General features: G+C 40.7%; 1 protein-coding gene across 2 annotated transcripts in view; it reads left to right on the forward strand.

Annotated features, from left to right (window-relative positions):
• Positions 1–15546, forward strand: part of SLC1A4 (solute carrier family 1 member 4) — a 33978-nt gene that overhangs the window by 6741 nt on the left and 11691 nt on the right. For both annotated transcript variants that reach the window (XM_044660690.1, XM_044660691.1), the window contains exons 2-3: positions 9894–9936; positions 11601–11663. In XM_044660690.1, the coding sequence (XP_044516625.1) occupies positions 9894–9936; positions 11601–11663 (106 nt within the window). The remainder of the gene's footprint in view (positions 1–9893; positions 9937–11600; positions 11664–15546) is intronic.

Here is a 15546-nt window from a genome sequence, read left to right on the forward strand (position 1 = left end):
CTATTATAAGGATATGTTTGTTTTCATTTTTTAAATAGAGTTAAAAATAATGGTAAATGAAATTGAAAAAGACAAGGAACTCTGGTCCCAGGGAAATGGTGGTTAGGGTTTGGGGGGAGCTCTGGGACTGGCAAAACTGCAGTTCAAACTGACAAAGCCCATGTGTGAGTCATTAACCCTGAGGTTGGGGTAGGGATTGGTTTGTTAGGAAAACAAGAATGAAGTTTTAACAAATTGTTGAAAAAGGAGAAAGTGAAGAAATCTTCATGATCTCCTCCTTGGCATCCAAGTGTTTTCTGAAGCTTAAAAGTTTACAGGCACCAACATGAATAAAAACTGGTCAAATAACAATGTCTTTCTAGTCTTAACTTTTACTCGTTTGTAAGATAGGGAGACTGGCCCAAGACCTTTAGGTCCCTTCCAACCCCGAGATACTGTGTGACTGTTGATGTAAGATCATTCCTCCTTCCAACTTTGACCATCTGAGCAGGGCCATGTCCACTGTGTGAACTTGCAAGGAAAAGGAAGCATTCTTTATTTCCATGCAGAACATACTCTTTACAAGAGTTCCAAGTAGGGATCGGAGGAGGGTTCTCCTCCCTTTGAGTAAATAGTACAATCTTGTAGTATGTCAGGATTGACTTCTAGTCTACTATGACACTTATCCTCCAACTATGACCTCTTCATAAAGTTTATAACACCAAGGGCAATCATGCCAAATCACAAGAGGAAGTGCCATTGACTTCCCAGTCCCTCAGTTTACTATGTTCAAAATTCTAGCATGCAATGTGACTTTTTTGTTATCACAAGCTATGTGTAAGGAATTAATTTGTTTTTGGAGAGGAGTAAAGGCTAAAGGAATATATCTGAGACTTCCTAAGCAAAATGTAATAATGTGTGATCATAAAGATAACACCTAGGGGGGGAAAAGGCCATTGTGAAGTATTGACCTTCCTGTATTTTTGTCTTTTATTTCTGGAGGTATAATAATAAATATCATTTTTCAAGCTCTATACTTTCCATATTAAGTATTGATTCTAAGGCAGAAGAGTGGTGAGGGGCTAAACTGCCGGGGTTGCAACTTGCCTAGGATCACACAGCTAAGAAATGTCTATGTCCAGATTTGAACTTAGATCCTCTCAACTCTAGGCTTTGGTGCTCTCTCCACTGTGCTACCTGGCTGCTCTGAAAGTATAATTATTAAGTCTCAGTGGTTGATTGTGACTTAAATGTTCCAGGCTTTCCTGTCCCTAAAGGAACTTAAGAATATAGCTTGCTATCATTGTAATTACTGACTGTTTTACAATATCACTCTCCTCCTAGGGAAAAAAATATATCTTGAAGATTTCAGGGAAGTGAGAGGCAATCTTCTCTTAGGAAAGTAATGACATTATTATGATTTAATTGAAAGTGCAATCAATGAATTACAGAATAAATAGCTGAACAAAAAAACCAGATTCCTCTGCTAATTCTACAATTTGCTGATTATGTGACTTTGAACAAGTCCCTTCATTTGTCTAGGCCTTAGTTGCTTCACCTATAAAATGAGAACAATATTTGTACCACCTCCCTCAAAAGATGACTGTAAGGAAAATGCACTCATAGGTTTGTGTTTTGTTCATCCGTGAACCAGAAAAGATGTATTAAGTCTATACTATGTTCTAGAGCAGGGGTCGGCAACCTTTTTGGCCGTGAGAGCCATAAACGCCACATTTTTTAAAATGTAATTTCGTGAGAGCCGTACAGTGCTCACAGTGCGCTCCTGTAACAGCGCCTGAAAAAAATTGACTTTATGGCTCCTGCAGAAAGAGCCATATATTGCCGACCCCTGTTCTAGACACTCTGCTAAGAGCTGGGGACACAAAATAGAAGGTAAGCAGGCTTTGCCCTCAATAGGAAAGATACATACTTGTGTGTGTACGCACGCGCACACACGTATACACACAGACATATCTGTGTATGTGTGTGTATGCCTCTATATAAATATATAAATAAATGTATGTCTTCGTACACATATAGATGTATGTATAGATGTATGTGTGTACTTATATAAAGGGAGTTTGAGGAGGCAAGGTAATAGTGATTTGGGATGTCTCAATGGACTTCATATAAAAAGTGTTGCCTGAATTGAATTTTGAAAGAAACCACTGATTTTAAGAGGCAGGTGTGAGAAAGGAGGGCATTCTAGGCTTGGACTTAAGGGCCATGGCAAGGAGATGAGAGATGGCGTCTTAAGTGTGGGGGATTAGCAGGCTAAATAGTCATAGAGTAAGTCCATGAAAGGGAAGAATCATATGTAGATTCTCAGCCTAACATTCCACGGCGAGTGCCTCCTGAGAGGTTGCTTGTTGCCTTGGTACATGGCTACCTCCTTTCTGGTCTACAATTCAGAGCATACACTGAATTCTTAAAGCACCGCATATTCTTGCAGACCCTTTGCTGGAGAGGAAAGGGGTATCCAGTGGTGGAAGGCATCACATAACAGCAATCATCAGTGTAGTAGAGAAAAAGATTCGTACAAATTTTTCTGTTGCCTTCCTCACAGCCAGGAACATTCATTCCCCTGCCTAAGGCCACTCCTAGCCCTTCTTCTACTCCAAAATATGCAGAGATGACAAGATTTTCATTTTTTAACAATGGCCCTGAGGATAATAAATATTTTTACATATTTCATACAGTGCCATATCCTGTCCCAGGTCACCTTTGAAATTTTCAGTTAATTTAGTTAAAAGATCTTTTTGAACATTAAAAAAGATTTTTTTTGGCCAACGTAAACAGCTCTTGAACATATAAATATACCTTAGGAAATGTTAAATAGTTGTACATTCCTGGCCTATATAACAAGGAAATGGTTAGTAGCGTTACAGGAGGCCCCAGACAATGAGACTTGGCTTAAAACACCAAACAGCCACCATACATAAAAGCTGAAAGTTTCGGAAGCCTTGAAACTGCTCTGTGGGCAGTTTGAATGAAATGTGGCCTGAATGAGTTTTTTAAAAATTAAACATTTCAGGCAGCATTTTTGCTTTTTTTTTTTTTTTAACCCATTGACTCCCAGGGACTCCTGGCTTTGCTAAATTTCAGCTAATCCGCGTTGCTTAGGTTTTGTTAGAGTGGGTCAATGGAAATGGGCTTGGTAACTTTATCTTTAGTTCCTTAGACCTTTTGGGGGGGGGGGAATAGGACAGTAGCAAAGAAGCCTATCTTTCCATGCCTAAAGGATCTTCATAGATCCTCTAATTTAGTTCCTGAGTTCTTTTTGGGGAAGGGGGCAGTAGCAAAGAAGCCTTCATTTCATCATTTTTCCTAGAATCAGCTTTATGTAGAGAGTATAGAGAAAGAAGAATAAGTTGTAATGTTTTAATGCTCCTCCCACCCACCCCCAATTTCTCTGACTCTGCCAGAAATTTTGCCAGTTAGAGATTGATTTGATTTGAGCAATAAGCATCCTTATATCAAGACTGAGAAGCTTTTAGCCTTTCAGTCATATCCAAAGCATGAATTAGACTGATCAGATTTTCTATATCCAGGTGAAGAGATTAAAAGACTGGAATTTAGGCAGGGGTAGGAAGGAATAGCTAGGGGGTACAAAAGAAAAGTAATTTGGGGTAATAGGGTTCCCCTAGATTGCTATAGTTACTAAAGTTTTTAGATAGCCTCACCAAATACTTCCATGATGTGGGTCGAGCTGAAAGGATGTGGATTCAAATCCTAATTATCTCATTGAACAAATCCCTTGAATAAATCACGGTTTCTTCATCTATTAAGTGAAGAAGTAGTCTCTTCTAGCTCTAAATTCTGTAATGTTATGATGAAATAGCTGCAGAAGTATTTGAGGCAGCAAGAAGCAGAATTAAAGAGAAAAGGGACCTAGAACCAAAAGAAAGAGATACATGCAGAAAGGGAGTTGAAAGTGACTTGCCAAAATGGCTCTAACAAAACTTGTAGGCTCAGAGTTCTATAGCGGAAATAGAAGTACAGAGGGGTATTTTGTATAACTTAGTGGGAAGTGGGGTAAGTGCATGTCTTAGATCAGATTTACTATATGTTTCTTGGTTGGTTGGTTGATTTGGCTCTTAAGAACTCTCCCAGTGAGCAAAGCCACCAGATTAACTTCAAAGTATCCAGAAGTCCAGGTGGCCCAAGAGGAAACCAGAATGTTTTGTTTTGTTTCTATTTCTCTTTTTTCCTCTCATTGGCATTCTTTCTGTTTGTGTGCAATCAGGAAGACTCATCTTCCTGACTTCAAAACTGACCTAAGGCACTTACAAGTTTTATGACCCTGAGCAAGACACTTAAACCTGTTTGCCTCTGTTTCCTTGTCTATATAGTAAACTACAAAAGGAGATGGCAAACCACTCCAGTATCTGTGCCAAGAAAACCCCAAATTGGGGTCATGAAGAGTCAAGATGTAATTTAAATGACTGAACAACATGTGTCAGACACAGTGCTAAGAACCAGAGATGCAAAATGAAGCAAGGCTGCCCCTGCCCTCAAGGAGCTTACAATCTAAAGAGAAAGGGACAGCTGGGTGGCTCAGTGCATAAAGAGCCAGGCTAGAGATGGGAAGTCTTGGGCTCAAATGTGGCCTCAAACACTTCCCAGCTGTGTGATCCTGGGCAAGTTACTTAACCTCCATTGCCCAGCCCTTACCACTCGTCTACCTTAGAACCAATATTTAGTATTGATTCTAAGACAGAAGGTAAGGGTTTATTTTAAAAAATTAATAGGGTAGATAATATGCAAACATATACATATATAAAATATATATGACATTTTATCTAAATATAACGTATTTATACATAAATACATATGTATATATGTGTGTGTATATATATATATATATATATATACACGAACTATATATATATAGGACAAATAGGAGATAATTAAAAGGGTTGAGGTGATGGAATTAGGAGGAGTTAGGAAGGGTTTCCAAAGAAGGTCTAGTTGGGACTTAAAGGAAGCCAAGGAGGTCAGTAATCAGGAGCAGAGGAAGAAAAGTGTCCTAGGCACAGGAGATAACCAAGAGGAGGCCTGGAGCTCAAGAGAGAGAATGTCTTGTTTGTGGAACAGCCAGGAGGTCAATGTCACTTAATAGAAGAGTGCATGGCTGAGAGTAAGGTGTGAGAAGACAGAAAAGATAGGAGGGGCTACTTCATGAATGGCTTTGAATGCCAAACAGTGCATTTTGTTTCTGATCTTCCAGGCTGTTGGAAACCCCTAGAAATCACTGAGTAGAGGAAGTAATTTGATCAGATCTGTGTCTTAGGAAGGGAGAACTATAAAAGAGTGAAGATTCTATAAGCCAAGTACAACAATTAGTCCCACTGTTTAATGGACCCACATCAAAGTGGCATTGAGAGAGGCAAACTGTAGTCATTGAAATGAAGGTTCTACAGAAATGGCCGTGGTCATCTATAATAAATCTGCCTTCCAAAATACATCCATCATCATTAATTTCTGCAAGCAAGAATGTCTCCCCATGATCCCCTTGTCCTAGGGAGTCAGAGTACTCAGAGATGTAAGAGATCATTCAGTCTTACATTTTCCAGAGAAACAGATGACTTCTCAGAGATGAAGTGAGTTGCCAATGAACCAAAACAAATACTGACTTACTTGGAATAAACTTAATTGGGCAAATATTTGCCCTTTTTGCCTCTTATCCTGTTTGCTGTTCTTTGCTGTCAGTGGTTGGCACTCACTGGTTGTTTGTGATTCATCAATTTGGTTTAATGTGCTTTTAACATTTGGTTTAAAACAAAGCTCTTAACTTTTCTCGTGGCATAGACCCCTTGGGCCAGTGAAGTCAAGAGACCCTTTATCAGAATCATGTTCTTAAATGCATAAATAAAATACATAGGATTACAAAAAGAAAACAATTATTTTGAAATAGTTATTAAAATATTTTTTGAAACAACTAAACAGGCCCCAGGTTAAGAGCCCCTAACTAGAAGTTTTCACTTGCCAGAACTTGGGATGATTTCGTATTTCTCTGACAAATTATAATGTGGCCCATAACCAAAAAGTGATAACCAATAAAAGAATCTTGGAAGGGGGTTGAAGTTTGGCCATTGCATGGCAATGAGAAAGTTCTAAACATGAGCCCAACTAAGGAAAGGAAATACTACTTTCAGAAGGTAACATAACATTTTGAGGCTTAAAGCTATTCAGTGCCCATGAGGAACAGGCCCAATTTTTACTGAACAGGGGTATCTTTAACTTCCAGTTCCTGAGAGGACATTGTCCCTATTCCTGTTCTGGTCTTTTCTGGTTCTCACCCTGCCATGAACAGATTGGATGACCTCATTTAAACAAGTCTTTTAGTCCTCTCTGAACCACAGTTTCTTCCTCTGCACTATGAAGGAATTAGACTTGCCCTAAGCTTCTGTGAGTCTCAATAAGAGAGGGCACTGACCGCTAGGGGCTACCCCACAGGTAAGATTCACTTGGGTCATTGTGATGCCTGAATTCAGTTAACTAAGCATTCTTGGCCCGGGTCCAAGATGGGCCAGTCTCCAGTGGAATTCCAGTCTATAGTGAATGGGAACACAGTGATCCACCCCCCAAAGTCTCAGCGCAATTTTAAGCTTTAATTAGCCTAAAACATAATAAAATAATAATAGCTTAAGAGCTATTAAGGCTTAAAACTGTACGGAGGTTTTTTTTATTTTTTGGAATATCTCATATGGATGTTCTAGTTGTGTTTAAAGAGTATTGATTGCTCAGGGCTCAAGTGCCACCCCTCCTATGAGGGAATGGACAGAAATCTCCAGGGCTAGAGATGAATGTGTGTCCTATAGGGACTCTTGTCAGAGCCCCGCAGTGAGAAGGGACTTTAGAGGCTCCTCACCTAGGCCAACTATGCTTAAATAGAAATCATTCTCCCAGTCTAGTCAGCAGATATTTATTAATATGATGGGCCTGGGAATACAGAAACAAAAGTGAATGTCTGAGCCCTCCAGAAGCTCATGTTCTAACAGGGAAGATCCATTTGTGGGTGTGAGTGTGAGTGTGTGTGTGTGTGTGTGTGTGTGTGCACGCACACATGCGCAATGCCAAATAAATACAGAGTAGTTTGGAAGGGAGGAGACTAGCAGCTGAGGTCAAAAAGGATTCCATGTAGAAGGTAGTACTCAAGCTAAACTTTTGCTTTAAGACTTATAGAGAAGTCAACTCATTCTATTTTTAGATTGCTATGATTTGTTAGGAAGTTTTTTCTTAAGTAATTTCCACCCATTCCTTGTTCCCATTTCAGCCTTCTGGGGCCAGACAGATTAAGACTAATCCCTCTTCTAAATGAAGGGCCTTCCATACCTGAAGATAGCCACTAAGCATTTACATACCCCCTAGGACTTCTTTCAGCTAAACTGTCTACCAGCAGCCCCAGAGGATTATTTCCCAGAGAGTATGGGGACCGAGATGATTTTTTTATGGGATCCTTGGATGTCTTCCAGGCCTAAGAAGCCCCACATATGAGGCTGATATACACAGCCATTCAATATCTCTATATGACAGGCTGGGTTGTCATAATAACCTGCTGTCCTGCAGGATCCTGCGTCTGTCCCTACTGCCCCAGTACAGTTACCCTATCCGGTCTCAGCTCTTTGTCCTGACCAGCTTTGGACTCTGCCCACCTCCATCTCTATTTGTTCTTCAGTTCTCTTTTTCTTTTCCTGTTTACGTTATGACTGTCCTGGAATAGCCGACCCAGCCTGCCTTTGAAGCCCATTCACATCTCCTTTATCTGACCCTGGTCAGCTTTTATCTACTGATATGCAAAAGAACTGGCCTCTGCTGTAGTCTACACACCTGTGTTGGGGTTGTCCCCAAGTGTACAGAGTAGAATAACATTCGGCCTCACCCGCCTTTGAAGCCACCCTATTCATTTAAGGCCTGTTCTAGGCAATGAGCCAAACCACAGACAAATGTGAGAATTAGTGGTCAAGCCATGTCCCAACCAACTGTAGGAGACTGTCTAAGGTCCCTGGTTACATCAGAATCTTGTATCAAATATTACCTGAAGTCAATGGACATGTTACAAAGGGATAAGCTACAACAGATCTCATCTCCTGGAAGAAGCAGAAGATAATCATTATAATACTCTGGGGAGCTGTTGGGGAATGGATATCTAATCCTGAATCCTACCAGGGATCCTACCAGCCCTGTAGTTGCTCTGGGCTCTTTGGTCAGAAAGAGGAAATTTTTCTTCAACCTCCATTTCCCCCTCCCCACCCCCTACCCCCCCGCAACCTGGAACATTCCCCAAAGAGATAGCCAGGATCTAACATCAATGAACCAGCTCCACCAGCCTGGAACACTTTATCATGACATGGTTTCTTGCATCAGCCCAGGACATTCCACCAAAAGTCAGCCAGAACCTAATAACCTCTATGAAGTGCTGATTCCATCTCCCTACCTAGACATATGCAAAAACCTGGAACATTCTACTCTGAGACCTTCCTTTCCCTCCAGGACATTCCACCAAGAGTTAACCAGGTCCTACTAACCTCTACAAAGTATCCTTCCCGGATTCAGCAAGCCTGCAGAATTCCACCAAAGGGCTCTAGTCACTAGCCCAGGGCATTCCACTATAAGGCCACCACCAGTTCTGAACATTCCACCATGAGGTAGCCACCCCTATTCTGCCAGCAGAGGACATTATATATATATATATATATATATATATACACACACCAAGAGACAGCCCCTCTCCACTCCCCCTAGCCGAGGACATTCCACCCTGAAGTGCTCAACCTTACCTGCCCAGCCCGGGACATTCTGGTAGAGATAGGCAGAGTCTGATGTTCCTGAGGCTGCCCTCACAGCCCAGAGCATTCCACTAAGAAGTGGCCAGGACCTCCCCTGTGGAATGACTGGAGAGACGCTGCTCCTATGAACCAAGTAGGGAAACCTGTACTGTGAGTGGAGACTATAGGCTCCCTCACCAACCACCCTCCAGCCGCCTGAGACCCAAAGATCAACGCTGCTGCCCAGCCTCTCGCCACCAGACCACTTTACTCCTTGGCCCAAGCCTAGAACTTCTCCTCAGGAGAAATCAAGTCAACAGGTCCTGGACCTGACTCTAAGCTGCCTCTCCTGACAAGGAAAGGAGCTCGAATCAGGCAGACCCTGGCCCTTCACAGCCAGTGAGGGACGAGCCTTCTTCATCCCAACATTGAGCCTGTTGACAGCCAGGCACCTGGACTTCTCCAAGCCCCGGCCTCTGTTTAGCGGGAGAAAGCCAAATCAGCATCCGAGGACCGACCTTGTAGAACTAGGCTTGCTTACCGAGAAGGGTGTGATCACCTGATAGCTTATGCTCATCTGCTCTCTAAGTGAAGGCTGCCCAAAGGCAAGCTCCCTCTGCTTCAACGCTTGTTTCTAACACTGCCTTTATTTTGCTTTGTCCTTCTCCCCTCCCATTGTGCCCGCTGGAAACCCTGCTCCACAGTGAATTCTTCACGCTTGGTTTTTGGCTCCTTACTCTTATGTTCCTTGCAGTCCTGGAAACGGCCTTTCTCCAGATGACACTGTGCTCTGGACCACTCTCTAGTGTTGGATGGGAAAAAACAGGCATATTCCTTGGTCCTCACTGCCCCCATCTATTAGCAACCTCCTCTCCTTTCAAGGTTTATTCCATCCAAATAATAATAATAGTACAATAATATTAACAACAATTAATAACAATATTAACAACACATAACATGATTATATAAGAATTATATATTCAATACAAATACATTTACATAATGAGGAACACTTTGAAAAGACTGGTTTCGATGTTTGTTGAAGATGCCTTTTTAGGAGAGTCTCCACTAACTATATTTCTAGCTCTTTAAAGTTTTGTAAAAATATCCATCAATCCAATATGCTTTTTTCTTTTCCAACAGAAACCTGTTTCCATCTAACCTTGTGGTTGCTGCTTTCCGCACAGTAAGAATACTTTTTTTTCCTAAACCCTTATCTTTCTGTCTTCAAATCAATTCTAAATATCGGTTCCAAGGCAGAAGAGTGGCAAGGTCTAGGTAATTGGGGTTAAGTGATCTTCCCAGGGGCATATAGCTAAGAAGTGTCTGTGGCCAATTTTGAACCCAGGACCTCCCCTTCTCTGGGCCTGGCTTGCCATCCACTGGACCACCTAGCTGCCCAGTAAGAATATTTTTTTAAAAGAACATGAAACTTTGAAGAAATAAAATATTGCCTTGCTATTAGCTTAAGATGGGACTCAGCAAAGATTGGATCAATAGCATTGGAATAAGTTTTCGTTTTGTTTTCTAAAGATCTAAGCCACTCAATCTAAAACATGCCATTAAGTGGTAAATGCTTCTCTACTTGTCCCCAAGTGTTTTAACATAAGGTAAAATTACATATGCTTGTAATAACTTATAATTTGTAATTATATGCTTATAATTATTTGTATTTAATCCACATGTTTATAATTATCACCATATATGCTTGTAATTATTTATATTTAAAGTACATTTTAATGGACAGGTGAAATGCGATAAATTACAGTAAAATAATTTTCAAAATGTCATCAATTAATTCACCTCATTCTTTTAGTGTTAAAAGATTTTGTTTACAAAACTGGCAGGTTGTACGTAAAAGGTATGATGCTGAGCTCACGGGTGGCTTAAATGAAGCATGCAAATGGAAAAATGGAAGGTTTGTGGAACCTTTCTGTGCCTCTCACGGGGGGAGAAGGCAAGTTTCTTTTCTTTTGTGTTGATCACAAAATCTGACAGAATATTTCAGAATATTCAATCTGTCAAAACTCAGGGGGCCAAAATTGATTTTAATAAGTAGTGTTATAATAACAACTGGCCCTAAAGGTGCCCCCAAGATTCTTTTGTTATTTCAGTATCCAAAACCTCTTGAAAGCCCCCTAGATTTTTACCTTACTCTAAATCCTTATCTAAAGTGAGACTCTTAAGGGGCACATCATGCCCAAGCCACAGACAAGGGCAGAAATCAGGGAATGATTACATTTCAAATAAATATGGAATATTTTTGGAAGGAATATGCTACTGCTTGTTTACCTACCCAGCATGGAAAGCAAAGATAAATATTAAATCAGCACATTAAAATAATATAAAATCCATGGACTTCAAGACAAATCTGAAATGAATGTTGAAAATGCAGTCAGGAGTCCCACCTCTGATTTAAGCCAGAGCACCTTAATAAGAGAACTTTGTTGTGCTATGGAATTAGTCCTAGCTAAATCCTACTAATATATTTTAATGAAAAATATAATGAGCAACTCAGTGGCATGAAATTTTGCAATAGCTTCCTCCTTGAACCCATATGCTCCACAAATATAAGAAGTTTTTAACCCTATGTTTTGCCCCAACCCATCCCCCACTCCTGTGGACTGCTTGGTCTAAGCCTCCATTTTATTCTTTTTGCAACTTTTGGATCATTTTCAAAAGCAAGAGTTGGATAAGCACACCTGAGTCCATAATTCCCCACTCTGACTCAGCTCGAAGATCACAAGGAAATTGTTAGGCTGTTACAGCAGCCACACATTTATGTTCTTCATTCTTTCGTGAAGGTTGTAACTATGTGAACTGAGATTTCTTTTTTTTTCTCACTTATAGTATGCAACCGATTATACGAGAGTCATCCGTAACACGACCTTTGGAAATATCACTTTGGAAAAGGTAGGAACAGCTATAGTCACTTACTTACTTTGAAAAATATTTGTCATTTTGCAGATTCTTCTTTCCACATTCTCCCTGCAGCCTTGTTTAACAATCTAGGATTTGCAAAGGTTGCTTTTAACTGAAGGGTTGTCACTTTAGGGTGTTCTTTAGCCATCAGTACAGATGGTAAATGGAGGACCACAAAGTCAAGACCGGTAGGAGAACTGGGGAGTGAGCTGGAACTCGGGATATTTCCATTCTTAAGCAAAACTGAAGATTTTCCAGGCATTCAATTGTATTTGTTCTTTTACCTCCACTGCCCAAATTCACACATTGGAGCATTGTGGGTTCCCAAGATAAAGGGATTTTTTTTTAATTCACCAAACCATACAAATAATTCTACAGTTTGAAATTTATTCCTGCTTTGTCTCCCAAGTTCATTACTTTTGTTCCCAAAATTTACTCTCATGTTCTACAGATTAAGCTTGATGAATCCTCATGGATATGTCTGTTCAGAGAGTAGAAGTAATAATAATAGTAAAAACAAACACTTACATGGCAATTTAAGGTTTGCAAAGTACTTTACATATACTATTTTATTTGCTCCTCATAACAAGTCTGAGGTAATTGCTATTACTTCCCCCATTTTGACAGGTGGGGAAACTGAGGCAAAGAGGTTAAATGACTTGGCCAGGGTTACATAGGAAGTATCTGAGACAGATTTGAACTCAGGAAGATGAATCTTCCTAACTCCAGACCTGGCACTAAGAATCAATGACCTAAGAATCACCATAGCTTAGGACCTGTTTATACCTGTAAGTCTTATTTGTGCCTGGTGAAGATGGATTGTATTGACTGTTAGAGAGCCAGCCATGGAGCATGGAAGATCTGGGATTAAAGGCTTCCTCTGTGATCTGAAGGGGCAGGTTGGTGGGTAGAGCTCTAGGCCTAGAATCAGGAAGACTCATCTTCCCAAGTTCAAATTCAGCTTTAGATACTGTGTGACCCTGGGCCAATCACTTCAGTTTCCTTATCTGTAAAATGAGCTGGAGAAGGAAATGGCAAACCACCACCCTCTTTGCTAAGAAAATACAAAATGGGGCCATGAAGAGTCAGACGTGACTAGATAGCAATGAAAAAGCAAATTCTATTTGAGTCCACTCTAGGCAACTCTAAGGCCTGAAGTTGCTCAGATATCACTGCCCAGCAAGGGTAAAGGAAGTTATTCAATGGGAATTCCCCATCTCCATGAGATCACCGTTCCTGTCCCTCTCACTATCCCAGGTTTATTACTTCATCATCCCATAAATACATTTTCTTCTAGGATTGTTTGCAGAGGGAGAGTTGCTATATGAGGGGAATTATTTGTATTGTCCTTTTTTCCTATGTCTGTGTCTCTCTTCATATCCATAGTCTTCATCATTAGCACAGTGAATCAGAAAGAAATTCAGAACCCTGTTGGATAGAACATTGGTTTATGGTCGTCACATTTTACAGTAGCAATATAACCAGTTGGCTAATTTCATTGATTCTTGTCTATTAATTTATATCATGACTCTGGGTGAGAAAAGAATAGTGGTGGTCATTATTAATGCCAAATCTAATCATGCAACCATGGAAAAAAAATTTAATAAAATAAAATGTGAGGGGGGCAGCTGGGTAGTTCAGTGGAGTGAGAGTCAGGCCTAGAGACAGAAGGTCCTAGGTTCAAACCCAGCCTCAGCCACTTCCCAGCTGTGTGACCCTGGGCAAGTCACTTGACCCCCATTGCCCACCCTTACCACTCTTCCACCTATGAGACAATACACCGAAGTACAAGGGTTTAAAAAAATAATAATAAAATAAAATAAAATAAAATGTGAGCTTCTTGGGGAAAAAAAAATCTATCCCAGGAACTTGAAGCTCCAGCTCAGAGAATAAGAGAATTTTCGTTAGGATCTTAAAGTCCAACCTCTACCTCCTAAGGTCACATGCCTAATTGGCCCAGAAGCTAGAATTTAGGACCCAAGTCTCCTGACTGAAGTGCTTCTTCTGCTATGACTCTCTTTAGCCAAATTCTTGGTAAGTGGTGTTCAGGTAAAGAGAGCAAGATCCAGTTATGATCCTAGAATCAGTGTTATCTCCCCAGGATATCTCCCCAGGAGAATGGAAGCTTTTTAAGAGCAGAGAATGGCTTGTTTTTCTAATCATATTTCCATGGCTCTGTACATAGTAAGCACTTAATCAATACTCTTCATTCAGTTTTCAATTCAATAAGCATTTTTTTTTTTTGGTACCGACTGGGTACCAGGGGAACTGTGCTAAACGTTGTTCGGTCCTTTTTTCAGTCATGCCTGACTTTTTGTGGCCCCCATTTGGGGTTTTCTTAGCAAAGATCCTGGCGGGGTCTCTCATTTCTTTCTCCAATTCATTTTTACTGATGAAGTAATAGAGACAAACAGGGTTAAAAGACCTGCCCAGGGTCCTGCAGTGAGGAAGATGAGTCTTCCTGATTCCAAACCCAACTCTCTATTGTGATAATGAGATTAAATCTACCCTGCCCATCTTTAGGTTTAATCACCAAAGGTGAAAACATCCCCACTTAACTGACAAGTTGGGTGGTCTGTAACCTATGTGTGTTAAAATGAGTAACAAATCAGAATTTACTGACTGCCTCCTGGGCAGTCCTAAGAAAAGCATCTGTCGTGATTGGACACACAAACTAAGAGGAAGGCACAGGAAGTGATGCAAAAGAGGCCCCTTTAAAAAGAGAGAGTTTAGTGAGCCAGAGTGCTTCTTGTTCATTGTTGGGACCTGGAGGAGCGCTGGACCTGTAACCCTGAGACCTTGTGAGACAGCTCTTAAATCTCTCACTTAGAACTACACGTAGTGAGTGAAGAAGGCTGACTCCTTTAACCTCCCAGAAGTACTAGCCTCCTGGAGGGTCCCCTGATTGGGAGAAGTCCTTGTGGCTAAACCCCTTGTTAAATGACTTTTAGACTCTGGCAGGGACTCTGGAGCCCTGCCAGAGTAAAGCCCAGACTTGAATGCAGTCTCTTACTCTGCCCTCTTCTCATCCCCCTACTTCCACTCTCTCCTATATTTTGTAAATAAATCACTAAAATAATTTTGGGGATTGATAATTATTCAAATCCCTGTCGACCTAACCTTTTAATATATTCAACCAAAAGCACCCTTTTCCCCCTTACACTATCCACTGGGCCACTTAGCTGACCTGCTGGGTGCTGAGTGTGACCGAAAAACTAAAATAATGGCTGGCCTCAAGAAGTTTCCATTCTAATGGGGAAGTGAGATACAACCAGTACTGTGTAAATGCACAGGAGATAAAAAAAAAAAGCTTGTTATAGGGCAGTTTAGATAGCACAATGGATAGAGCACCAGGCCTGGAGTTGGGAGGACCTGGGTTTAGATCTGATCTCAGATACTTCCTAGCTATGTGACCCTGGACAAGCCACTTAATCCTATTTGCCCAGCCATTGCCTTTCTGTCTTAGAGTTGTTAATAAGACAAGAAATACGGGTGTTTTGGGTTGTTTTTTTTAAATACTTGTTGAATTGAATGTTAATAGAATTTCCAGTAAGGTGAACAAAAAGCATGGTTTTCACTTTCATTATTCATCCGTTTTTACACTACGTTCATGTTCTCACTGGGTTTCATGTGCATTCTGTGTAGTAAGGGATTAATACAAACCAGAACACCCAGAAGAAGAAAAGCTTGGTATGTCTGTGCTAATTATATTGATTGCATTCATCTAGTGACAATGCAGATTGTTGTGTTATATTTTGTAGTAACCAATGCCCATCTTTTGCTCTATGAGCAGATTTCAAGCAATGCCATTAAATTAATATTTCCTGCTTTCCTTCCTTCCTTCTTCTTCCTCTCTCCTCCCCCCGCTTTACTC

This window comes from Gracilinanus agilis, chromosome 2 (genome assembly GCF_016433145.1).
Source record: "Gracilinanus agilis isolate LMUSP501 chromosome 2, AgileGrace, whole genome shotgun sequence".
NCBI classification, from domain to species: Eukaryota; Metazoa; Chordata; class Mammalia; order Didelphimorphia; family Didelphidae; genus Gracilinanus; species Gracilinanus agilis.